This window comes from Coturnix japonica, chromosome Z, assembly GCF_054131305.1.
Source record: "Coturnix japonica strain WE chromosome Z, WE-NBRP24, whole genome shotgun sequence".
NCBI lineage: Eukaryota > Metazoa > Chordata > Aves > Galliformes > Phasianidae > Coturnix > Coturnix japonica.
This window is the reverse complement of record NC_140702.1, coordinates 64,013,656-64,040,693: the sequence shown is the minus strand read 5'-3', so window position 1 is coordinate 64,040,693 and position 27,038 is coordinate 64,013,656. Positions and strand designations below refer to the sequence as shown.

The following is a 27,038-nucleotide window of genomic DNA, read 5'->3' as shown; positions in this document are numbered from 1 at the left end:
GATTTCTAAGAGATTTGCTGATAACTTTTATTGCTGTACTCATAGAACGTGTCAATCGTGCCATCAAAGGATAAGGTACAAAAGAAATGAGTATAAAAGACCATCAAGAAAGAGTTTGTAGTTTTGTGAGCATTAGGGAGAAATAGAGAAATATTTTGGTGACAAACTATTTTCAGGCCTGTCCAGTTCTTTTCACTTTTCTGTATGTGTGCTGTAGTTACTGTGGTGACTGCAAAGCAATACAAAATCAAGAACAAAGTGGTAGTGACTTGAATGCTGAGTAAATGTTTAAGCTCTTTAGGTTTTTACTAGCACCCTAGCTACTCAAACACTTTAGTGAGTAGCCATGAGCACTGGAATGCCTTTCAGTTGCCCAAAATGAAAGTGTAGTCCAATATGTCATATTCAGTCATTTATTAATTCCAGAAGCTTATTTATTAATTTGGTTGAATATTCTTGAAATAATCAGGAATCTGAAAGTTTGTGAGATTTATGATATGAAAGTATTTGAAAAAGAACACAAAACAATCCATAATGAAAGAGATAAAGAAATTCAATCTTCTAAATATTAATAAGGCTGCTAAAAATGATGAAATAACTGAATATGTGGCAGCTGGGAGATATTAACTTTTTGATTATTTCACTCCTTCTTTACAAGGTTAAGTGCAAAAAATAGTCCACCCAGTTACATTAGTTGTGTGTATATCCTGTCCATTCTCCCAATTCTTTCTTTTCCTGTACATCACATTCACATTTTGTATTTCATTAAATTTCAGATTAGAACTCACCCATTATCCTTTGCATTTATTATATTTTGTCACATATTTGTTGCCTAGACAGTCTGACTTTGACCTTTGGAGCAGTAAAAGAAAGTAACTGATAAATAACAGAAAAGGAGCTCAGAGATTTCTACTTTGTAGGCTAATTTCTCTGAATGAGCTCTTCACAGAATATACTGATGCTGATATTGTCTATTAGGAAGCAGTGAGGCAACTGATTGTGGAAGGTGATGTGAAAAATGGGGCAGAAACAAATGAAAATAATTCCAGATTGATTTTTGTAGGTACTTGATTAATTTTTTCATTGCATCAACACTGCAGAGCTGGAACTGTACTGACAGCATGGGTGCTTTTAACTAACATGATGCAATCCCAGGGAATTTAACTTTTAAAACCATGCAAAAGTTCAGTAGTAGATCAATTGAACTATACATATCACTGAAAAGACAAGCAGTTAAAAGTTGGAAGGGAGGCAAAGTCAGAAGGATAGCATGAGAATCAGAAGGGTAACAAAGTGCTATTCTTATCCTCTGTAGATGTAGTACCAAGTTTCTTCTCTTAGTAGTTTTTATATTCAACTTTTGGATGTCGTTCAATTCCAAAAATTGAAAAAGGAATAGTATTTTCTTCCTTTAAATTTGACATGGCTACCTACTGCCTATTAGCACTGCTGTAAGACCATAAATCAGAATCACCTTAGCCTCTACACAGTACATGATTGGTTTTTTAACATTTCAGTAACCTGGCCCAACTGAAAATTCATTCCCTCCACAAAGGTGTATAAAAGATGCAATTTATGTGGTAAACGGTATTTACACTTGAACATAAACTACTTCTTCAAATTGCCTTTAGAAAATATTCAGTTTTTAGCAGACACAAGAACCAAGTTTAAACAAACAAAAAAACGAAAAACAACCAGAAAAACAGACACTATCATAGCTTGACTGTAGTGAAACTATTAATGAAGAAATTCCTAGCTGATGGATTAAGTTACTGCATAATTTTTGATGGTTTTTGAAATTTTTTGACTTGGGAGCATATACATCAACAAACAGGGACTTATAACCTAGTCCTCTAAAGCCTTAAATTAAGTGAAGGGAGCTTGCTGTACATGAAATTCATATCTCAGAGCTGAGTATCTTTGCAGAATATGGTTGAGAGCAAGGAGATTCAAAGTGTGACCCCACAAGTCTGCAAAGCAGATATGTAACTGTTACAATCTTGACAGGAGGTAAAATAAAGCAGAACTGCATTCCCGCTCCCACTCCTTTCTGTTAATTTGTATCATGGCAGATATTTCCAACCAGTCAAAATCCAGAAGTATGTGAATCACCACCTTGGGCATAGTGTCAATGGCTCTTGAGGAATCAACTTGCACTTTCCCTTTCAAAATCTGAGTTTAAGAATGGATTCCACTATTTCTTTCAAAGTTATGTCATTGGGCAGAAGGAAGTGAGAGATTGAAAGTTATATGCCAAGAGAACAAAAGGAAGTGTAGTGTTTTATCCTAATGGTGAAAACACTCATCTTTAGCAGGGAGCCCCACGTAGTAAGGAAATCATTGGTGAAATTACAGTAACATAGGGCATTCCAAATCCAGCTGATTCTCTGCATATATGTGTTAGCTGTATTCAGCTTCTTGTTCTCCAGTACTTAGATTGGAAATAAGAAAACTGATCATGGCAATTCTAAGAAAAAAGACAAGCAGAACTGTGAAAAGGAAACTTAAAAAAGAAAAAAAGAAAGAAAAAAAGAAAGAAAAAAAGAAAGAATGAAAAAGAAAAGAAGTTTCCATTAACTTTACAGTCTCACAACTAAGCTATTTTATCTAGAGGGACTTTGAAGGTCAAAATTTGGGCTGAGGTGCTTTGTGATTAAGTGCTGTTCCAGCTGCCAGTTTTCCTTTGCTTTTTTTTTTTTTTTTTTTTTTTTTTTTTTTTTTTTTTTTGTAACCTTCCATTCTGAATGCTTAGAAGTGAGAGGAAAGGTGTCAGAATTGATGTGGAAGTTACATCCAGTTCAATCCTCCCTCGTACAACATTTTCAGAGTGACAGACCACCCACTGTACCTTCAAATTACAACTCATAAGAAGTCAGTTAATTAAAAAGCTCAAATGGGTCCTCGTCAAAATGAAATGAAATGAAGAACTTTTTGAAATTCATACACTGGAAGAGGCTGTTGACTACTGATCAGAAAGGATGGAAGATTCTAGATCTAGGCAGTCTGATCAAAGTCATAATAAGATTTTTAGGAGTCTCATCTGAACAAATATAACTGACTGAAAGCAGCCTAACCATCTTTTTGAAATGATAATAACATGTTCCAATGAATACTATTAATGAACCTTAATTCCTTATTGACAGAATATGATTTCTTTCAATAATAAACGATCACATTGATCCTCAAACCTGATATATTCCACATCTGGAAATCCTTCCTTTCAATTCTGTCCAGATTGTTTGCATATGTCAGTAAAGTACTGGATAAGAAATCTTTTAAATCTTCTGACAAAATCTGCCATGTGAATTATGTTCCATGACCCAAACAGGTCTGGCACAGGCATATCTTGATTCAACAAAAACTTAATCCTCAGTGGCAAATGCCTCAATTGCAGGTTTAGACTATCAGTGCTGAGTTCAATTAACAGGTGGTTTTGTAGGAATGAAAAAGTTGGGCTAGCTCCACAGAGATATAAATGCATAATTCAAGTGTCTCACAGATGATCATATAAAACTGCACATCAACGAAACTGAGCCTGCAAAGAAATGTTTTGTAATGTATGTCTAAGGTGAAATCAAAATACACAAATAAATGCAACTATCAAGGTCTAAACTCAGGCTCTCCATTAAGCTACACCAGACATCCTTCAGAGTAGGGCCCTGTTTTTTGATTTTGTTTACATAAAGTTCTTGGCACGGAGAGATCTCAGTCTCATTGACTGCAGTTCCTGAGTGTTACTGTAATGTAAAAAAGACAGAAGATTACTGATAGGCAGATGAATCTGCTGAAGAGAAGAGCAGAATTTTGTGATGTTTAGGATTATGTCAGCTTTCAGTTGATGAAAAACAGGCAAGAAAGAAATGTAAAGGCAAGAAAAGAACTATGTAAACTTTACAAGACACCAGTCCTCTTATCTATTGGGAATTACTCTTTATAGGAGTGAAAATATGGACATTTGTCAAGAAGATTGGAGAGCAAAATAAAGCCAGAATGAGAAAAGTTATTACTGTAACATTGTAGAGTACTGAATAGTGTCTTAGTTTTAAACAATACTTCCCGAAATACAGTCTATCTGACCTGTGTTGGGTGGGTGTTGCATTTTGTGTAGCGGTGAAAACTCTTCTTCATTTCAAAATCTCTAGAAAATCTTTGTAATTACTTGTTTCATCTTACTTATGTAAGAACTGTCCCATTGACATCTAACCTAAATCTCCCTTCCTTCAGTTTATAGTCATTTCCCCTCATTCTATCACTATCTACCCATGTAAAAAGTTGATTTCCCTCTTGTTTCTAAAATCTCTTTAAATTCTGGAAGGCCACAATGATGTCTCCATGCATCCTTCTCTTTTCCAGTCCTATCAAGCCCAGATCCTTCAGCCTATCAGTTCTTACAGCTTCAGACTCCTCATTCCCACTGTAGCCTTTCTGTCCACAATATCCAAGGAGGGGCTGATGTGCTTGCAGCAGTGCAAAGGCCCAACAAGGCTGTCAAGTCCAGGCCCCTCTGTAGTGACAGGAGACAGCAGCGCAGCCTCTTTGCTTAGCATAGCAGCCAGCACCATGGCATTCCTGCAGAGCCTGAGCAGAAGTAACACAATGACTTTTTCCCTGATATGAGGAACAACTCCAGCACCAGTGCAACTCTAATTTTTGGAGAAAGTCAAATTCGTACCAGAAAACCTCTCTTTACAGCCTTAAAATTCTATTCAGATGGAATTTGCAGATTTTTTGCCTCTGTTTTCTGATCTTCCATAGCGGGAGTTTCAGCTATATTACTTGATGTCTGGCAGCCTGGTTCAGTATCACCTAGGCAAAGATTTCAGCAGTACCCATGAAATGCCAAGCCTGCCACAATCACTGCGTACGGAAGTATACATCCAATTGTGCACAATAAGCACTGTGCATCCTGACTGAAATAGACTTACTTTATACATGGACAAGCCAGGTATTTTTGTTGCTAGATCTGTCCCTTAGCAAAATATCACAGGCTCCTCTGCCCCAGTCATGTCTAGGATATTAAGCTCTTTTAAACAAGTTCTTTCCTGGCTCCCTCCATCCTATCTCTCAGACAATGAATGGAGAGAGTTATTTGCATCCAGATTAACTCGTACCCTTCTTCACCATATCCACCTGCAAGACCTCACTAGCTTTTTTTCACCTAGCTACTAAAGAACAGTTACAATAGGAGTTAATAATACTTAAGATATAATTAATAGAAATTTTAAAAGTCACTAACAAGAATATTGCTACAGTATACAAATATGTAATAGTAAGATGAATTCTGAATTTAGGTTATTCAGAATGGTGACAAAGGGAACAGACTTTCCTACCTACATAGGGAAAATCAGAACTCAAGAAAGGAATAAGTTACCATATGCAGAGAGTAGGTGGAAGGTTTCATTCAAAATTATGAAACAAAAAAGAGATCAAGAGGTTAAGAATGATTGTGATTTTGTCGGCACCTTAAAGTATTCCTTATCTCTAGAGGGATTATTTACCTGTTTGTCTTAAGTAGATACAGTTGATGTCTTATCTGAAAATGGTTGTTAGAAGAAAAGGTGTCAGAACAGAATGGTAAATTAAGCAAAAACAAATGACCCAAAGAACAGAAGCATTCATCCCAGGGCTCTGTTGGAACACAAGAATGAAATGGTTGTGCGGCTAACAGAAATATACAATGTCCCATTAGTCTGGTAGGAGCCTGATTCTTCCACTGGCTCCAGCCTAATTTCTGTCATAGAACAAAATGTTATTTGCTTGCTGGTCACAAGGTTTTCTGAAAGATCATGCTTAACAGTGATTATTTTAGTGACCATTCTACTTAGTCTAAGGAACTCTTTTCCAGTTCTATGGATATTTCCTATTTCCTCCTGGAAAAGATAAATACTGTAATAATCTTTTGAAGAAAGGAGCTCATGTAACAATGACTTGGAATTTACTGGTAAAAAGCAGAATATCTATAGTAACCTCCTCTAGGGAACCCTCTTTGCAGGAGTTTGGACTAGGTGACCTGCAGTGATACTTTCCAATCCCTATAGCTCTCTGATCTCATTTGGAGGGCAGTTTTTTCACAGTAATTTATACCATCTAACAATTTTCCACTCAACACAAATCTGAATGATTTACGATCAATTAAAAAGGCAACATGCTAGATCGTGTACAAAAATATACAGAACACAGACGTTTAAAGAATATAAACTCCAAGAAACTGTGTGGCTTTATTTTCTGTGTGTTCCTGATGTAAGATAGACAAGGGAAGCTTTTAAGGATTAATTTTAAAATTGAAAAATACTTCTTCAGCAGAACTGCTGCTGTTATTCACTTAAAAATATCTTGCCATTTCTTGTAAACTTCCTTACTTTTTTAAAGTTATTAATTACGTGAAGTAGAGAAAAAAAGCTCATCCTTCTGTATTAAATTTTTATATGCAATTAATTGAGGTAAGCCAAAAAAAAAGAATTAATTCCCCTGAAGTTCTTGAGTAAGCCCCTCGATCTGCAAAAAGACCAGTTTATCATCTTCTAAGAGCTTTGGGGTTTTTTTGTTTGTTTGTTTGTTTTTTCACTGATGTGGTGTTTTAATTGCATATGGATGTGCAACCTTTCTTTTTTCTAAGTAATATAAAGTATCATGTGAAACAGTTTTTATTATTATGTAACACAGTTAAGAATATCTTTATTTTCTCCATGGAATAATTTCAAAGTAGTAAATTTTGTAATGACAGCATAGGAAAAAACAAAACAAAACTAAGTAACCAAATAGTTCTTAAAAACTGAGTATAAAAATATTATTTTTTAATTGCTGCTTCAGACTCAGATTTCAATACTTACCACACCCTGATGTTAGTCCATTTAAGAAATTTCAAATAAAAGGGTATTTGTCTGCAATAGTGAAAACTTTTGTTTCCTTTCTGTTACCGCAGCCATTTGGAAAAGCCTAGACTGATTCATCAATATTTTCCTGCTTTAGGAACAAGCAATCCCAAATCATATCTGCCATTTCTGCCATTTCAGTTCCATTCTCATTACTAACAACATTATTTTCCCCTCTGCTTCTTTCAAGTTTTAAATCCTCTCTTGACTGAATTCATGTAAGTTAGATTCTAATTTGAACATACGCTGGAATAGAAATGCTATAGATAAAAGTTTAATCTGATTGTCATCAGATTTATCTGCACAAAGATTTTCCATAAATTTGAGAGTATCACTGAGAAGTACACCTCAAAAGCCACATTTTTAAACTGTAACCTGATTTGCTTTATTATGCATAAATTGTTTTTTTTGTACTAGTTTACAGACATATGGAATAAGGATCTTCATTTTAAACAAACACTGTTGTTTTTTGTCCAGAAAAACAAAACAAAACAGATTCTGTTGAATCTACTCTTTCTAGCAGTGTAGAAACTGTACACCATTTACTGTTTAAGAGGTTAGGCTCTGATATTGTAGATGAGCTGTTCTTTTCTGTTACAAAGGGTAGACGGAAACCTGCCCTACAGGTTGTGGCAGTACAGTATGTTTCACACAAGGCTTTGTTTCATTACAATTTTCAGAATTAATCAGAAACTTGAAACTTTTCTGAGAAATGCCTGCTCCATTATTTACCTTTCTCAGTCCTGATTGTGGAGGGTGCTAATCCATACCTCACTTACCAGACACTGATGTGGATGGCTGTTGAAATACTGCACATTTTCCAAAGGTTTAATGGCTCATACTGAATTAATTTTAATATCTTGTTGTTGTGCCTGACTTTAAATTATGATTTTGTGGTGTTATCTGATTATTTAAAACCTGTAAGTGTTGGCTCTAAACAATTAATTAAAACAAGTCAAAGCTATTTTAACTACTTTCATTTTTTTGTTTGTTTGTTTTCATGACCATTATGTTTGTTAATAAAATCTTAACAGACAGGAAGAAATATCCAGTATCTTAAGTATTGAACCCAGAACATAAAACGAAATTTCATCTTCATTTATTCTAAAATCAAGAGAGGCTAATAAAATCATGCTGTTCTGCTTTAATGTTCAGTCTACAATGAGAAAATCATTTGGTTAAATTCCTTCTTTTGCTGCTAGGATGGCTATGTTAACACAGTATTCAGAGAGATCTGTAAAGCAATTACTACTCTATTTTATCAGTAGGGAAACTGAGTTAGAGAAAGGTTTTTATGGCCTAGGCATGACTTCACATAAATCAATGGTAGTGCTAAGATTAAGGCTGAAGAATTAGTAAATATCAGATGTCAGACCAGGTCACCAGGGCACATATTTTCCATGTTGCAGAATTATTTTCTTGTAAATTACGGTGTTGGGCAATACTGTAATTATGCACAATGCACATTAGGACAAGGGGGAAAAAAAAAAAAAAAGGAATACCACCAGTAATATTCATTGAATCAACATCCACTTGGGTCCTGATTCTCTCTTAGCCAACATTGTACTGCTTGGACAGTAGTGGATGAGATAATCAAGACCTTCGAGTATAGCATAAGTATTAGTTCTTATAGCAGCCTCAGAAACCCTCTCTAACTTCAGTAAGGCTTTGTATTAGTGCAGAGATTAATCCATGTAGAACTAATTGCAGGACCGGAGCCTAAGTAAAAGACTGGTCTAGCTCTATTTGCTTGTTATCCAGTTGTCAAAATGTCACGCTCATTAAGTGAAGAAACAAAGGGTCCAGATGGATTCTTTATGTCTGAGAAATGTGTTTCCCATATAAAAAGAAAATAATTAGTAAAACTGCAGTGGAATTTCAAATCTTAAGAGAAGAAAATTTTAACACAGGTCTTCTGGGGCCCTTCTGCACTTTATAGTTCACTCTCACTTATAAAATCATTTGTAGAAAATGCACTTTGACTTCCAGAGTCCACAAAATATGAGTGAGGCAAAAATAAATGTTCTCCAGTCCTATCACTCTATTCCACAGTGTGATCTCTTTGCTTTTTTCCCCTTGAATTCTTAATGCTTTTCACTCACTGTTTCACAGTGGGATTTTCTGTCCTACACTTTTCTGGATACTTGTAACTTACCCAGTCTTAAAGGTTTCCCAGCAGGATGGTCAGACAATACAGGCTACTAACATGGGAGTTGTAGTCATTTCCTTATGCCAATAGCTGGCAATAAGCTAGTGTAGGAGGCATAGCAACATATTTTAGCTGATAAAATTTTGGAATGAAGATACCTGCTGCACGGATTTACAAATCTAAAATCTTGTGGTCAAGTGATCAATAACTGGAACTAGGTGCTATGTGCTGGCATCTTCGGTACCTACCCAAGTTCTAGGAAGTTTTATAAGAGAGCTAGAATCCTCTGCTGCCCATTATATCACTAAGGATGCAGTTCCATGAAAAATATCAGGACATCTGAGTATGCCTGTCTGCCAAAAAACATTAATCCCAGTCTTCTTCAAGGCACATTCCTATCTGTTTCCTTGTGGATCTACCAACATTTGTACAGCTATACAAAAATATCACCTCAGTGAATAAATCTGGAAGCCAGTAAAATAAATTATTTCTGCAGTTGAATTAACTATCTGATTCAACTTTCTATACAGCAAAAATTAGCCCAAATGCTAGTAATGGACAGTGGACAAGAACAAGTTACAAAGATGTATGGTGGATGCTTTGTCTTTGAACCATCCATGGTCAGGCTGTATTGAGCTTTGAGCAATCTCATCTGGTTGTAGACATCCCTATTCCACTGCAGGGATTTGAATAGGTGACCATTAAGGGTCTCTTCCAATTCCAACATGGAGTGGGAAAGGAGAGCTAACTTTCATCATCTGCATGAGCAAGGAGTGTTCCAGGTACAGAAGTGTGCTGCCTGGCTGGATATAGAAAGCCTACATCAGATAGATGCCAAAGTGTTTAATGGTCAGTAAATTGTAATGAGTAATGGTCAGTAAATTGTAACCAAAAAAATAACCAGATAAGCAAGTGAGGCCACTGGTGCCAGGTGGAGGATGAAATATTAGAAGTTCCAGCTGTGAACATGGGACTACCCATGGCTTCCATTTGTAAATATATCTCCAGCATCACTTATCTACTCCCAGCAAGATGAATGGATTCAGACACTCCCTCACCCTACTGCCTCAGGTATCAAAACCTGCCACTTAGTCATCCAGAAAGGCCCTCCCACTCAATTAGCTGCTGCTTCGCAAGTGCCTATGTGTCTGAAGGCAGGCATGTATAAAGCTACTCACATCCTAGTGCTGCTTTGCTGTGTGAAGGCCTAACCACAAGGGGATTCTCAGCTCATCAGGTTATCTCACCCCATCTGAAGCATGTCTGCAGGCTTAGGTCCTGCAGAGAAGACAGGAATGGGCAAGGCATCTGAAGGCTGGTGGCTAGCATGCACATGCACTGCGTATGTGATTATATTCAGAATCCCAGAAGTCAAAGAACTCAGCCACAGTAGTAAGGACAGTTTCCTTTTACATAAACCTAGATTATATGTCTTATAGTCAGCTTTTTCAATTACTGTACTCATATTCAGATGTTATTACTGCTTCAGAAGAGTAAATCATTACATCTTTTCCCTCTCTACAGGTGTAATTCTTGGATTTTCTCTCCGATCATATAAGATGAGCTATCGGGAAGTCAAATACTTTTCATTTCCAGGAGAGCTACTCATGAGAATGCTGCAAATGCTGGTCCTGCCACTAATTGTATCCAGTTTAGTTACAGGTAAAAATATTTGTTGTTATTAATTTCATAAAGATGTACCACACACCAAATAACATAAACAAAAACAAAAACAAGTCTAATCTAGAGACCATGTAGCAAAAGTTTTGAATACAAAGAAACTAAAGATGTTTTTCCCAGTTCCAAGACATTATAACTGTTCATTACTACACGTAGCTGCTGTGAGGTTGATTCTTTTTGTCCTCCTTTCTGAAGAGATGTTTTCTTCCACAATGACCTACTATTATCAAAGAGATAACAGTAAATCTCAGAAAAATGCTTCCAAGACCTGAGAAAGTTCCAGCTATTGACTGAAATCAATAACGCATGGGACTGATCTGTAAAAAAATTTATTTCCTGTTTCTTCTTTTGAAAGCTTAATGCATTCTGAGACTAGTGATAAATTTATGAATCTTGTATTGGAAACTATGGAAATTATGACAGTTTTTATTCCCAGCCCATGTATATTCTATTGCTCATATCTGCTTACTGTTTTGTCCCTTTCACCTGCAAAACTCTCCAGGTTAACTCTTCAGGTTGCACAAACATTTAGAAAAGAATCTTTAAAAGTGAAAAGGAAGAGAGATTTACCCCTCCTCAGTATCAGCTGAGACTCATGCTGGTGCTCTTGTTGATCCAGAAAAGAAGCAAAATTGTGTAGAAGCACTTTGTTCAGGCATAGATCTTCAGATGCAGAGTCACAGATTTCAGAAGGAGTTGGCCTTGCATTTAAACCAGTTCGTTTTCAGTATCTCCAAGTCTCCATAGGGATTTGTCAATGTTTCTAGATAATTCTAGTCCAGAAAGGATCTTCCATCCCTGTCTTCAGACAATACTTTGGGGATTTTGTTGTTGTTTGTTTGTTTTTGTTTTGTTTTATTGTTGTTTATGTTGTTGTTTTTAAATCATTTACATTTTTATATTGATATTTTTAATTAAGATAATTGTTATCTATCTAAGAGATTAATTATCATGCAAACACCTTGCAGAGCTGAGTGGAATGCTCTTAGATTTTCCCTTTAAAGCAAGAACATTTATTATTAAGGTGAACTACAATACTCAAATTCCTTTAGTCTGGAAGGGAATAATCACAGAAAATTCAATGCAATTTGCAAAGAGTAGATCTCATTCTGCTAAAAGAATTCTGAAATACCACATTATTGCATCTTTTTTGTTGAACTACAAGAAATTTCTCAGCTTGTTGCTAAAAACTCTGGAAAAAAAATGTTTTCTACAATAAACAGTACCTCATTTAGTGCAAAAATAGTTTTTAAAACATAAATATGATAAATATGTTCTTATACATTTGATACAGAACTCTCACACTCATGTAAATACAAAGATATTATTCAGTAACTAAATAACAAACTATAACTCTTATACTACCATACAATTACGTAAACACTGTTGGGCTGTTTGATACATTATAACCTAATTCATTGGAGAAAAGTCTTATCCTTCCCAAATCACTTTTATGTCTGCTCTGTGAATCATCCATGAGCCAAATTTCTTATTTCCTGTATTTTATTTGGCAAAAGTGTAAGTGTAAGTTTCCTCCAGAGTCTTGCATGCTGACAGCATAATATTACATAGCATTATGATATAATAATATTTCTTAACACTTCAAATTATCTGAATAAATATTTTTGCTGTTTGCAAGCATGACAGTGTCTCCAAGAGATGATGTTCTTGGTTTCCTTTTGTATTTATGTGAGTGCAGTATAACTGGTTTTGAGGATGGCATCAGAACGTAAGATGTTAGAGGTGTTAGAAATAGGTTCAGCATAACTACCTTCCTTTGTTAATTTTTTTAAAGGCAAGGAAATTAGGATAAAGGGGAAGAAATAACTATAGAAAGTGTGGGCTGTTGCAAAAGTGACACATATATGTTGAAAGTGAAGAGTACTATGGTCCTAATTAACAGTTCAGTCATCCACAAACACTCATAGTGAATATAGGACTATAAATAGTGAAGTCAACTCAGTCGTGTTTCTGCATTTTCTCAGAAGTAACAATACAGAATCCTATTCAGAGAACACAGAATCATAGAATGGCCTGGGTTGAAAGGGACCATAATGATCATCGATTTTCAACCCCCTTGCTATGTGCAGGGTCACCAGCCACCAGACCAGGCTGCCCAGAATGGGCATCCAGCCTGGCTTTGAATGCCTCCAGGTGTGAGCCATCCACAACCTCATTGGACAACCTGTTCCAGGGCATTACCACCCTCTGAGCGAAAAACTTCCTCCTAATATCTAACTGAAACCTCCCCTGTCTCAGTTTAAACCCATCCCCCCTTGTCTTGTCACTATCCACCCTCGTAAACAGCCATTTTCCCTCCTGTTTATAGGTTGATAGGAGAGGTGCTCAAGCTCTCATACCATCTTAGTGGCCCTGCTCTGGACCCACTCTAAGAGCTCCACATCCTTCCTGTACTGGGGGCCCCAGACCTGGATGCAGTACTGCAGATGGGGCCTCACAAGTGTTGAGTAGAGGGGGACAATCACCTCCCTCTCCCTGCTGGCCACCTCCTTTTTAATGCAGCCCAGAACACAGTTGGCCTTCTGGGCTGCAAGTGCACACTGCTGGATCATGTCCAGCTTCTTGTCCACCAGGATCCCCAAGTCCTTCTCTGCAGGGCTGCACTCAAGGGATTCTCAAGGAGTCTGCATAAACACCTGGGATTGCCCCCACCAAGTTGAACCTCATTAAATTTTCATGGGCCCACTTCTCCAGCCTGTCCAGGTCCCTCTGGATGGCTTCCCTTCCTTCCAGTGTGTCAACTGCACTGCTCAGCTTGGAGTCATCACAAACTTGCTGAGGGTGCACTCGATGCCATCATCTGTGACATCAATGAACATATTGAAGAGCAGCAGTTGAAACCATTGATCACAACCCTTTGGCTGCATCCAGCCAGGCAATTCCTAATCCATTGAAGAGTCCAACTTTCAAGACCACACCTCTCCAATTTAGACAGAAGGGTGTGGTGAATGACCATATCAAAGGTTTTGCAAACTCCAGGTTGAAGACATCAATTGCCCTTCCCATGTCCACTGAAGCCATCACTCCATCATAGAATACCACCAGTTTGGTCAGGAAAGATCTGCCCTTGGTGAAGCCATGCTGGCTGTCTTCCATCACCTCTTTGTATTGTATGTGCCTTAAAATAGCTCCTAAGAGGATCTGCTCCATGCTCACCAGGCACAAAGGTGAGGCTCACGTGCCTGTAGTTACGCAGGTCATCGTTTCTTCCTTTCTTAAAAATGGGAGCAATGCTTCCCTTTTTCCAGTTACTGGAGACTTCACAAGACAGCCATGATTTTTCAAGTATGATGGAGAGCATTTTGGCAAATAGATGTTTACTCACATTTGACTTCTGACTTACCATTACTGTACGTGGCTCAAGCAGCTTTCTCCATTAGATTCTACTTTCTGATCTGTATGTTACTAAGCATGTGTGACCATTTGCTTGGGAGAAAATTGAGGATATTTCCATACCTTTAACCATTTTTTATTGTTTAAAGGAAAATGGGATTATATGAATATTTATTAATCTTTTAAGGTTTAAGCACAAATCCCATGAATACTCTATGCCAGTCTTTATTTTCACTGACCTACATCAGTGGTCTCAATCAGTATTTCTTACGAAGCCAAATTAAGGCATAACATGTGAGAGACAGCATAAATAAAGTAACAGAGAAAATTTCTATTTTTTTATGACCAAATTTGGCCTGACTTCTTATACAAATACAAGGCTAACAGATTTGTCCCATTTCTGCTTTGAATTTGCATTATTTGTAGGATTTCCAAGTATTTTATACTTCCTATTTTGTTGTAACATGAAGCATTTTACGTAAACAATTTGCTTGACATAATTACTTTAAAATATTCAGTGTCTGTAAAAAATATCTAAAATAAATATATACTCATGTGCTAACAATTCCACTCATTATGAAAAAGCCAAATACTGCTAAATTTGTGCCAGCATTAAAAACACTATACATTAACATTTTTGAGCAGTTACGGCAAGAATATCATGAAGTTAAAATTACAGCTCTTAAACTACCCCACAAATTCTGTCTCCATATTTTATTTAGTAAGGCAGTTTACAGAAATATGTAATGATAGGTCTCCATGAAAACCATAGTTAGAGAATAACATTTGTAAAAAATATTGAAACTAAAGAAATTTTCTAATGCCTATTTGTGAATATTTTGCACAGTTCTGGTCACAACTCTGTCCCTGAAATTCTGGAAGCCTGGACCACTACTTTTAAATGCAAGTAACCAAACTAAATCAAGTGCATTTCCTCCAATATATTTTTCAGGTGAAATATAGCAGAGCATGAAAAGTTTGATCAAGCTGCATACTGCACAAATGAAGTAAGAAAACAACCTGCCCTGAAAAAATACACTAACTTAAGCTGGGCAAAGAGGAAGGGAATGTGAAAAGAGCAATAGTATAAGCAAGCACTAATGTTGTTAGCATTTACCACTACACGCTATGGAAAGAGCTGACAAAGTGCAGAGACCTGGAATTTCCAAATGTGGGGGTGTCTGCTAACTTACCTCAGACATACATGTGATGCTCTGAATTTCAGTTCTCAGTGGAGTGCAACAAATGATGATGATGTTAAGAACAAGTTGTAAGGAATATCATAAAAATTATATATATATATATATATATATAGATAGATAGATAGATAGATATAGATATAGATATAAACACATAAAGTTACTCAAATAATTAATCAAACATAATTAAAGACCACATTTAACAGTCAAGATGCTTTAAATTACCTATGAAGAAGCAAATATAATATTCAATGAAACAGATGAACACGTAATCAATTGTTGCACAGCCAGGTTTTGCACAAAGAAATTTATGGATGTAAATTGTGGAAATTAATACTGTGAAACATTGTGCAGCTTTAGGCAAACCATGTTACCTTTTTATACCTCTGCTTCCTTTATCCTTTCAGATGTAGTTTTGGCAAGGATTTTTTTAATAGTGCTGCTAAGTAGAAGACTACATATGCTGGAAATTTTAATGAAGACATGTATTTGTCCTGGCTCAGCAGGCACAAAGGGTATAGCAATTCTATCACTGTGGAGATGGAAATAAACTTGAGCAAATAAGTACAGTAAGAATGGTACGGGGCCAACCATGAGATGGTTGCTATGGAAATACAATACCCAAAGTTACCTGGTGATGGTTTTCAGCCAGCTATGATCATATCACCAAAAATCTTGATCCAACAAGAATTACTGATGAAAAAATAAAAAATAATTTCTCCTGATGTGGTTTGATGGACCTACAGTAGGTTGCATGACATGGAGCTGCAGTACATTAGCATAACCTTCCACTGAGAGCAGCTGTGCTTAGTCCATAAAAAGTACATAATTCCAGAAAGTACTTCAGTCCTGAGTTATTAAATTTATGAAGTTAGAGTATAATTTTCCAGAGTTTGGCATGAGGTAGTAAATCAAGTGTAAGTGGATGCAATTTCTATTACATTTCACCAATATTCCTATTTGCTGGTAAAATGTTAGCACCCTCTCATTTTGATATTCACAGTGTTCTTTATGAACATGTTAAATTAATAGCAGTGAACATAAAGGACCAGGCTGGAAATCCACTCTTGTCTAGTTTTGTGGAAGAGGAAAATACATTGGACAAAATCTTCAGTTAGTTCCAGTGATCTCCTGTCTACTCAGTGACAAGTCTACTGTGTAATAAGCACTGTCATTTACTATAAGGTTACAGGTGCTGTCTGCTTTCAACAACAAATATATCAATATAATGAGTCTCTCCTTGATTACTGTACATAGATAAATGGACTTAATCCATATTAATATTCTACAGAGCTTTAGCACAGTGTCAGTAGGTTTCTGTAGAGAGAACAAATGCTATCAAGCCAGCACTGTCTTTTTTCCAGGGAGAAAAAGGAGATGATAAGAGTAATTCCATTTAATTCATTCTAGCAGAACAGACCCATGAACATCTCAGATACCCACAGAAAAGATGGAAGTCAAAAGTATTAGCAAAAATCAGTCTTACTCTTCCATGTCTCAGTTTGGGTAATATATTCCTGATTCAGTTCTACTAGTTCATACATGACAATTTAAAAAAAAAAAGAAAAAAAAAAAAAGGCAGGGTTTGTTCAGTTTACCTGGTCACCAGAATTATAAATCTATTTTCCAAAATATAATTTATTTTTTCCAGTCTTTCTAGAATTTGTTCATTTTTGTATGTCCTAAAGAAATAATTACCGAAAATAGAGCAATCAGTGGGAAATTTTGTACTGATCTTATTTGACTCTAGGTGCAGACAAAAACCAGAACCAACTTTTGAATTTTTACTGTATTTGAGCTGCCTGTGTATTTCTATTTCTACTGAAGCTTTCTACGGGTGAATTCTGTAGGTATCCCCTACAGGATTAAGCTATAAGAAACCAGTCCACAAATATCCTAAGAAAGTTATGTTTTTCTCAAGCCTTTCATTTAACACAAAAAAATGTTATTAATTAATAACTTACCTTCTTTTTAAGGTAACTTGTCCACCTTCCCACTTCACCACTGTACTATGAAAGCATGTGAAAGCTAAACAGCATGGCAGTTTTAATTTCATACTCTTGTATTTTTCAAATGCACAACAATTAATGTACTCACATAGGCATACATGCAATTTGAATAGCCGATGACAGCGCTCTTCAATTTGAACATTCAAATCCTTTTTTTTTTTTTCCACTAAAGAAAAAAAACTCACTCTGATTTGTGTGTCTTCAAATTCAAGACTGATTTAAAATATGGCCATGCTAGTTGTTGAATTTATGAGTACCCATTCATCTTGTAAATGGGATCCCCTGCAGGAATAAAGAAACAACTGGAGAAATATTACTAAACAAACTCTGTACAGGTCCAAGTTCTGTAAAAATTTTGCCTCAGACTAATGTATCTATATTAACAGCAGCTAAAAATCTACAACTGGTTTGCTTAAAAAAAAAAAAAAAAAAAGCAGTTTTTGCCATTTTCCATACAAGTAAAAGGAAGAAATTGAAAACACCAGCTGATATGCCTGCATTGCTGTTTAATCCAATTATTTATCTATATAATATATATATATATTTATATATATATATTATCTAGTTGTTATCTATAACGTCCAATGATCCTTAGGCAGGTAGTAAAAAATGAAAAAGTTAGAACCCTCTTATACACAGTCTTTAAAGGAACACAGGCAGGATAAACTTAATAATTGTGTAATTCTAAAACAATTTGGACAAAAGCTCTTAGCAGTTACAAAAGTAGCAGGACAGTTATGTTTTAGAAAGTAAGAAGAAAAAAAATTGCAAACTATTCAGAGCCTAGAAGCACCAATATATAAATGTATTTAAGACTGACACTTGTGATAATGTTCTCAATTCTCAACACTTTTGCAATAGGAATTATGCAGAATCAGTCTTCACAAGAGCCTGAGAAAGAAAATCCAAGTGAGTTCTGATGCCACTAAAAATAAGAAGTCAGTGAGAGTAGAGAGTAAATTACTGCATATAACAATACTATCTACAATAAATTTGATTATATCTTAAAACTTAAGCACGGTGAGCAGCATCCAACAGTGGAAAGTAAGAAGAAGCGAAACGTTGTGGAAGCATTGTTCTGTGCAAGCAGTAATGCACAAACAGCAAGAGTCTTCAAGTCTGTAATACTTAAAGGAAGCAAAATTTAAAAGAACCTCCAAAATAATTTAAGTTACCTAATAGAGCTTAATTAAAGGATGGCTTATATTTTACTGTAAAATACATATTTTCTCAGTGGACCACTAGTTTCAGTTGTTTCACAAACTACGGTATAACCAGTCATTATACGCTGCCATTCATTTTGCATTCTCTGTGGATTTCCAGTTGAGCTCATGATAGGTAAAAACCTCCCATCCATAAAGACTTTGTTTTGATTCTTTATTTTACTTCAAGTGTATAACAACATTTTCCTTGCTGAAAGGCTAGTTGCTGCAGAATAAAAACTACTTGGAAGAACTTGTAACAATTAAGATATCTTGAGCACTGATGGACTGCATCAAAACCACACTGAATCTTTATTACTATTTCTTTGCCCATTCATTTCCTATTCCCATCAACTGTACAAGAGCTGTACTTTTTTTTACTTGAATAGAAATGGATTTGTACTGGTTACAGGAATAAAAACACACCATACCTGAAAAGTAAAGTCCACAACAGTAAATGTAAGATTAGCTGCATTAGATTATAAATAAGTCTTCTCAGCAGTTTAGGCATTAGGACATAGAGATAGCATTTTATTCATAATATTGAAGACTGAAGCTGTAAATAATGCTGTTTTCAATAGTGAATTACTGTGATAAAATGGCAGATGAACAGTGCCAAGTGCAATTTAATACACCTGGGAAAGGTGACCATACTGCAGCTATACTATGCCTAATCATTAGTTCTTAATTGGCCATTAGTATACAGGAAAGGGTTCTCAGACTCACCATGAACAGTGTGAAGCAAATTACAATGCTTACTAGTGGTGTACAGTTCTAGTGAAATACAAGCAGGGATTAGACAGACTACAACTTTTTGGCTTGGAAAAGATAAAATGGGTAGATGATTGCCATAGAAGTCTATAGAAATCATAAATTATTTTCAGAGGCTTAGAAGGAGTAGGTTTTGTATCTCATAATGATTTTGTATAAAAAAGGAAATACACGGTGTCCAGTGAAATAGTTTGGGAGCACATTTATAATAATGTCCTTTTTCACACTGTGCAGAATTAAATTGTGCTGCACGTTGGCACAAGCCAGAAGTTAACCATTTTGAAACAAAGCTGGAGAGCTCACAGATAGAACCATTGTTGACTATTAAGCTTGCAGCTTTTGTTTTCCTACTTCTTTCACCTCATTACCTCTAGCTTGAACACTGTGATCTGCATCCCTACTTCCTATGTGTGAATATAATACAGCTCTAACATATTTACTTCCTTGTCAGTTTGTCTCTGCTTTAACAGAGGCTGCACAAAGATAATTGCCACAATCACTCATGAAGACCAGAAACATCTAAACAGTGAAGAATGTTCCCTTAATCAAGAATGTTTCTAAGGGTGCATTTTGGGGACACAGGAACACTACTGGGAGTACTTGCACACCAGCATGAGTAACGCTTATCATCCTTTCATCAGAGTTATAAAATCTGACAGACACAAATTACTTCCTGAATCGCTGCATCAGCTGCTCAGATCATTGCAGAAGTACCCACTGCAAGCTAAGTCCTTTGTGCATAAGCAGAAGGTTTTCAGCTCTCATAAGACTGTAATGCAATCATCAGGCCCTCTATCCTTGTTTTCACTCCTTATTCTTCTTTTTCTGTGCATTGATAATGGGCAATTCTTGATCTTTTAATGTACTATTTTGATTAAATTCTCAAATGTAATTTCTGGATCTCCTATATGCCACTCTTCAAACATATCTGTGTGTCATAAATTTCTGTGAGACAGGATGATCTTTACTGGAGGCAGTTACTGCCTTTTGATAGCACTGCTGGATGTCCTACTTGAATTCTGAGCAACTGCAAACTAGGGATATCACTATGCACTGTAGGAACTACAAGACTAAAGCCCTAGGTCTGGCTTCATGGTCAAATACATGGTCTCTTACAGTGAGAGTGGGGCAAGTCTCTTCTCACTGGTGACTAGGGACAGGACGAGGGGAAATGGCCTCAAGTTGCACCAGGGCAAGTTTAGGTTGGATGTTAGGAAACACTTCCTTACAGAAAGGGTAGTTAAACACTGGAATAGGCTCCCCAGGGAGGTGCTTGAATTGCCATCCCTGGATGTGTTTAAGAGCCATTTAGATGTGGTGCTCAGGGGTATGATTTAGCAGAGGGTTGTTAGAGTTAGGGTACTATGGTTAGGCTGTGGTTGGACTTGATGATCTTCAAGGTCTTTTCCAACCTAGATAATTCTATAATCCTATGATTCTATGATAAAGTATTTGATTGTCTGGAAGATAAGGATGACTGCTCCGCTAGCTGTTCATCATCCACTGGTGTCTGATGGTGAAGAGGAAACACAGAGAAACTCAGAAAAAGTATCTAACTGATTTGTTCAAATTAAAGATAAAATTAAGAGACAGCAACATCTGGGATTTGAGCCTCATGATAATATGGAGCAATTCTGTGTTCTCTGCAATTCCTTCCACCCACGTGCTCCTGTTAGTGTATATTTTTAGTTCTCTACCTTTTCTTTATTGTTTCAATGTGTATATTTTGCAGCATCCAATTCAGCCCTTGAGAAATGAAAGCAACAAAACATAAACATTACTGTTGCATATGGAATGAAGATCATCACAGAAGATGTCACTGCCAAGTATTTAAGAACATGCTTTGTTCCTAGGAATATCTAACCTCCCACCCTGGGGGTGTTCAAGGCATGTTTGGATGTTGTGTTGAGAGACATGGTTTAGTGGGAGCTATTGGTAATAGGTGAATGGTTGGACTAGATGATCTTTTAGGTCTTTTCCAATCTTTGTGATTCTGTGTTTCTGTGATTCTGTGATCTTTCCAGTTGTTTCATAGTTCCTTTTCATAGCTGATAACTTTCTGCAGATCTGTGAAACACAGTGTGGTACATCTGTTGCAATATTGTCACCAGATGTGCCTGAGGCAGGCATGAACAGAGCAAAATGTTTGCTGAAACTTGGAGTCCCCTTACAGAATTGACAGCCTGTTTTAATTGGGTGGAAGGTCTTGTGATGTCAACATTTCAGACTCAAACAGACTGATCCAGTTTTCTTCACATCAGTCAGTCCAGTGCGCAACTCAGTGTTGTTGCACTGCTGAAGCTTTCTGCAGAACTCATGCATCATTCCATCAATCCCAGAAATCACCGTTTGGTTTGGTTTGGCATGGTTTAATTTGGTTTGGTTTGATAAGTTGGTTTGATTTTGGTAACGGTTAATTCTCTCTGATCTTGGTAAGGTTTGACTGAATACTGTGAGATCACTGATACATAGCACAGCAACTTCAGTTGTATCCACCTTAAAGCCTCCTGACTCTGGAAGGTAGCAAGCACCATTTGAATTCCAGAAGTGGAGACAAAGAAATTCTTGTGGTCCACTGACTGTTCTCATAGCTAGCTAGCTTATCTCTGAGTTTCCCAGGCCAGAAGTGGTGGTAAGTTTAGCTTTTCTCATCTTAGTAGAGAGTTTGTCAGTGCAAGACATAGTCCTGTCCTCTGAAAGGAAGACATGTAGAATTCATGCAAGCATGGGTTCCTCCAGATTTGGTGCATGCATTGGAACAGGGAAGATTTGTATTTAACTCTCAGTTACTCCTGTTGAGAAAACACTTGTATTTTGCAGAACGGTAAGAGAAGCTGCTGGGAATGTAACCTTTTAAATCTTGATTACTCAGCAAATCAGATGAAAATGTCCCATGTATTTCTTCTGTCGATATTTTCTTGAAGAGATCTTCTACTCCACGGGAGTCTATCAAAACCAGCTGTACAAATGATGGCCTGAAAGGAGAAGCAAAAACTATTAGGACACAGAAAGATTTGTGCAAAAAGAAAACATTGTTTCATTATTTATGTTGCCATATGGGAAGTTAGAAGATAAAATCCCATACAGTTTTGAACAATTGAATAGCAATTCAATTTTAATTCTGAATAAGAAACATAGGAATAAAGAAAACTGCAGAGCATTCAACTCCAGTGCCTCTAGAAGCATTCAGACCTTAATGTCATTTTTTAAAACTCATCTTTTATAGAAGTGAAATATCTAAGCGAATTAAATCTAGAAGTAAGGAAAAACTCAAAAGTATACTCTGACTATATTTCAAAAACTCAGCACTCAGCCAACAAAAGTACTTGATTTACAAAATATCAATTTTTAAGTTATTCCAGTATTTGGAGAGCATGAGTTGTAACTCCTATGTAGTTAAGAGCTGGTAATTCTAGTATAGTTCTTTAGTCAGTATTAATGCACACTGCTTCATTTGAATGACTTCACAGATCTTAAGCTGCAAGTTTGCCTCACATCAGTGTGTTTTCAGGATCAGATTTTCAGTAATCCAGAATTAAACAGAATTTTCATTTCTTCAGATAACTGCACCTTTTTGTCTTCAGATAATTGTGCCAATAGCTCTTCACTGGTGGTTGATAAGGAAAAGGAAAAATACAGCATAGTACTGTAAGTACTATATTTGCACTAGAATTAATATACTCCCTCCATAAACAGCTCTCAGTACTTGTATGCTAAGCTAAATGCTTACTTTATTCTGACATTCACCACCCACTTCTAACTTAGATTTGAATATTTGATAGTATCAGAGATTCTTCAGTGAAAATAGCTCCTTTTTAGAGCTAGAGACACAATAGATTTTGGTCAAGAGTTCACATAATGAATGGCTGTTTCATCAGTGAATACATTCTTGCACTGAAAATCAGCCTTGTCCTCTATTTACAATCACAGTACATCTTTACTCTCTAAATCTATTAAAAAAATAAATAAATGAATAAATTAATTAAAATAAAATAAAAATAAAAATAAACATAAAAATAAAAATAAAAATAGCTCAACAATGTTAGCTTACTAAGCTTTCTAATGTCTGTTTCAAGACTAATGAATCTGTGCAAAGAACCTGTATCTGTAAAGAAAATAGAGCTTTCAAATTCAAGATAGGATGTTTAATAGCTCCTTAAAAGTAAACAGGATTCTCTTCTGTACAGTAGGTCATCACTGTCCAAAAATAACAGTAATCTAAAAAAAGTAATAATAATAAAAAAAAACCAAAAAACTCTTCTCTTTCATCTGTTTAGTTTTAAAACAGATGATATTTTCTTTGGTACCCCAGACCTCTCATATAAATTCATATCCTCAGTTCTGCCTGCAAACAGATGATACCCAGATGGCAACTGTACAGCACTCGAATCAGGGAAGCCAGAACCCATTTGCAGCCCTACATGCAGCACTATAAGATCCCCCAAAAGAGATTAATAATATTATTAAAAAGTACTCCTTGCTACTGTCAGGCATTTCAGAAGAAGTCTTCACTTCTTTCCATTACCTCCTACAAGTCTGTAAGGTGGGGAAAGACAAAGCAAAATATGTACAGCTTGGATGATGCAAGGCTGTAACTGAATCAGTGACCCAGAGTTCAAGAGGTCACTGAAACAAAGGAGAGAAGAGAAGAAAAACAAAAGCCTGTTCACATGAAACTCCAACCCCACACTTTCATAACAAGTTCTCAGAACAGCCTTAACATCATTACTGAACTATGAAAAAAAGTCCTAAGTGTAAAGGCAATTCGAAGCATAATGACTTGTTGCAGTGAAAGTAAAGACTTCTCAGTATACACTTTGCATATTAGCAGAACTTAAATTCACAAATAAGATGCTAGTTTTCTCTTAGGTTCTTCTGTCTTTTACCCATTGAATTCTTGTCGTAGATATAAATTAAATCATCAGTTGCTATCATCATTTTTTTTTCAAATATCTTTATGTGGAATTCCTAACTCTTTAGACTGACCTGATTAGGGAAGTCTCAGGATGTTTTTTAGATTTGTTATTATTCAAGTTCTTACAATATTTAAAATTTTATATGCAAAATTTTTATTACCAAATCCAAGTTACTGTGATTCTTTGGAAAAAGATAAGCACACAGATGAACAAAGTGGTGCTATTTTCTTTGGTAAGATTTGTTAAAAATAAGACAGTGTAGTGTGTTTATTAAGAAACAGGGGTAAATAGTAGCCACTGCAACAATCAAAAATATGAAAGATTTAATGAGTGGGCAGTTGCTGCAGTAACCTCAGATTATTCCAAAATATCATGTCTTGTTCACATAACTACAGGCAATGTCATGCTGTTCTTTTCAGAGTTACCTTAATATTGCTGAATTAGCAAACAGAGGTAACTCAGGGTATTAAAAATAGTGCTGAAATAAAATACAAGGAGAAACCCAATGGCTAGGTTGTTACCATATGCATTAGAAACTCACTGCCAATAGTTCAAATCTCAGCTGAGTACCATCCAACCAAGCAAAACTTTCTTAATCATGGCTACTGCATGAACTTTAACCATTTTCAGACTCCAGTGGACAATCACGCAAATAAAAGAAAGACCCTACTATTGTAATGGAGTATATTGTCGAATATTTTAGTAAAGAGGACAAAGGTTTGCGGTCCAACAATACTGGATCACATCTTGAGTGAGGAGATGATGCCTCTAGCGTAAAGCTATTACAAATTACAAATTGGTACAATCCCATACACCAAACCTGGTGTCATTTTGTACACAAACCTATATATATTTAAGATCTTGCTATTCAGTCACTAAAATTATGTTCATTTCACTTTTTTAGCAGTTCAGCAGAGGTGTCTCTTCAGATATCTGTTACATACTGAAGATAGAAAAGCAAGTGCATTTTTATAATATACTGCAACACTAACTACTGTTCCTTCAGTCTTCAGTCTCGTATCTCTGTGCTAAAGTATGTCATACTATTTTTCTCAGTAGCAGCTTAAGTTGATCAGGAGGGTATTAGTAACAGTAAATTGTTTACAGCTTCATCATGTGGAATGCAGCAACAGTACATTTGCGGGATATTGCTTAATAAGTTCTGCATATAATAAAAACTTGTCTTTGAAGGGCTCCAGGTGCAGTTTGCCAAAACTCAGACCTGCATTTTAGCAGATTAAAAGCTTCCACGTGTACTTTAAGAGACTGCTTTTATGGTTCACTAAGTAATGTGCTTAGCATCATTCAGAAGGGAAAGGCATCATTTTAAGTGGCATTTTGCCAGGATACATTACAGTTTGTAGTTAAAGTAAATACTTTTTGGCAACATACTCAGAGTAAGTGAGAAGTGGTATTTTCATCCTCGGGGAACAGAGGAAAGGTCTGTTACTATAAAAGTAGATACTGATGTATTTATTTTAATCTTGTAACAACACGTCCTGGGTCTGAGGTACTTTAATGACTTTTGGATTATCAGCTGCCACAATGAACCTTTTCTGATCAATCTGACATAACTTACTATATTACGTTTTTCCTTAAGCAAATTTTATGTGCTTATTGTTTCACTCATGATACGGAAAATGAGCAGCTGCATGCCCGACAGAAGAATCCCATTTCCAGAGAAGTTTGATCCAAATGTCTGGACGTGAAATTATGTCTTTTTAGAACTGCACTGTGCAGGTAGTAGCAGTGTTTTGTTACCAAAAAAATGTGAGCTGCTATTTTCTGTGTTCCTGAGTCTCTGATTCTTGGCTTAAATACAGTCAGTCCTTTGTACTGTGTTATTACAATGAGGTAACCAAAGAAAGAGAGTCTTGGTTTGAGACTGTCAGCTGTTACTAATCACCGCTCCATGGCTTGCTGTGAATCCCTGCTTGCTTCTCCCTCCTGCTCTGCTTAGCACACATAAAGAAGATAAATTACTCCCTGGTTTCCCTTCAAAAAGCATATTGTTTGGCACATTCCAATACTGTGAGCAAAAGATGGAATAAAGTGAAGAGTTAAACGGGTATCTAAACAGGCCCACAGCAGGCTTCTTCTCAGGCAGATGTGAGTTTCAGGAAATGTCCTTCTCCAAACACATTCTGGTATCTTGTAACCCCGGACAGTAAATCAATGGCAGTCTTCATACCACTGCAAGAGGTTTTCTTCACTAATACATGTATCACTAATGTACATAAATGCAGTATCTCAGTGCTATTTACATATTTTAGTGGAGGCTGCAATACATTGATGTCTACATATCATTTAGCAACAACTACAGTCTTGAGAAGCTTCTTGATTTCCCTGCCTTCAATGACTGGCACTGTCAGGAGACTGAAAGGAGGAAAATGAAGTTATTTTTGTATTATTTGTAAAAAAAATCTGTGAAAGCCACCTCAGTAAGAGCAGTGAAAGACTGGTATAACCTACCATGAAAACAGCTAAAGTAAAAATAGCAGCTGATCTGAACTTCAGTCTACATAAAATTCTGACCAAGAAATTACAGTGTATTTGCCAGCTCTATCAGAGTACTATGCTTGATGTCCCAGGAAATAGTTTTCACCAGTGACATTTTACTGTCATTTTTACAAAAAACAAGATGATAACAATTTAACTGGATGCACTGAAATTAAGCAGAGTGTCATACTGTTAAAATGAATTTATTACACAGAAGGAGCAGTATCATTGATGAATGACAATAAAAATGGTCTTTCATTACTGGTGGTTAAATGGAAGGTAAAAGTCACTGCAAAGCTACTGGAGTTTACTTGGGCCTCTACCATGCACAGCAAATGATGTTCTGAAAGTATTCTTATTGTGGTTTCACAAGCATACTCCTACTAA

General features: G+C 36.2%; 1 protein-coding gene across 1 annotated transcript in view; it reads left to right on the top strand.

Annotated features, from left to right (window-relative positions):
• SLC1A3 (solute carrier family 1 member 3) overlaps nt 1–27,038 on the top strand; it is a 57,709-nt gene that overhangs the window by 6,828 nt on the left and 23,843 nt on the right. The window contains exon 3 of the mRNA XM_015848511.3: nt 10,546–10,683. Within this exon, the coding sequence (XP_015703997.1) occupies nt 10,546–10,683 (138 nt within the window). The remainder of the gene's footprint in view (nt 1–10,545; nt 10,684–27,038) is intronic.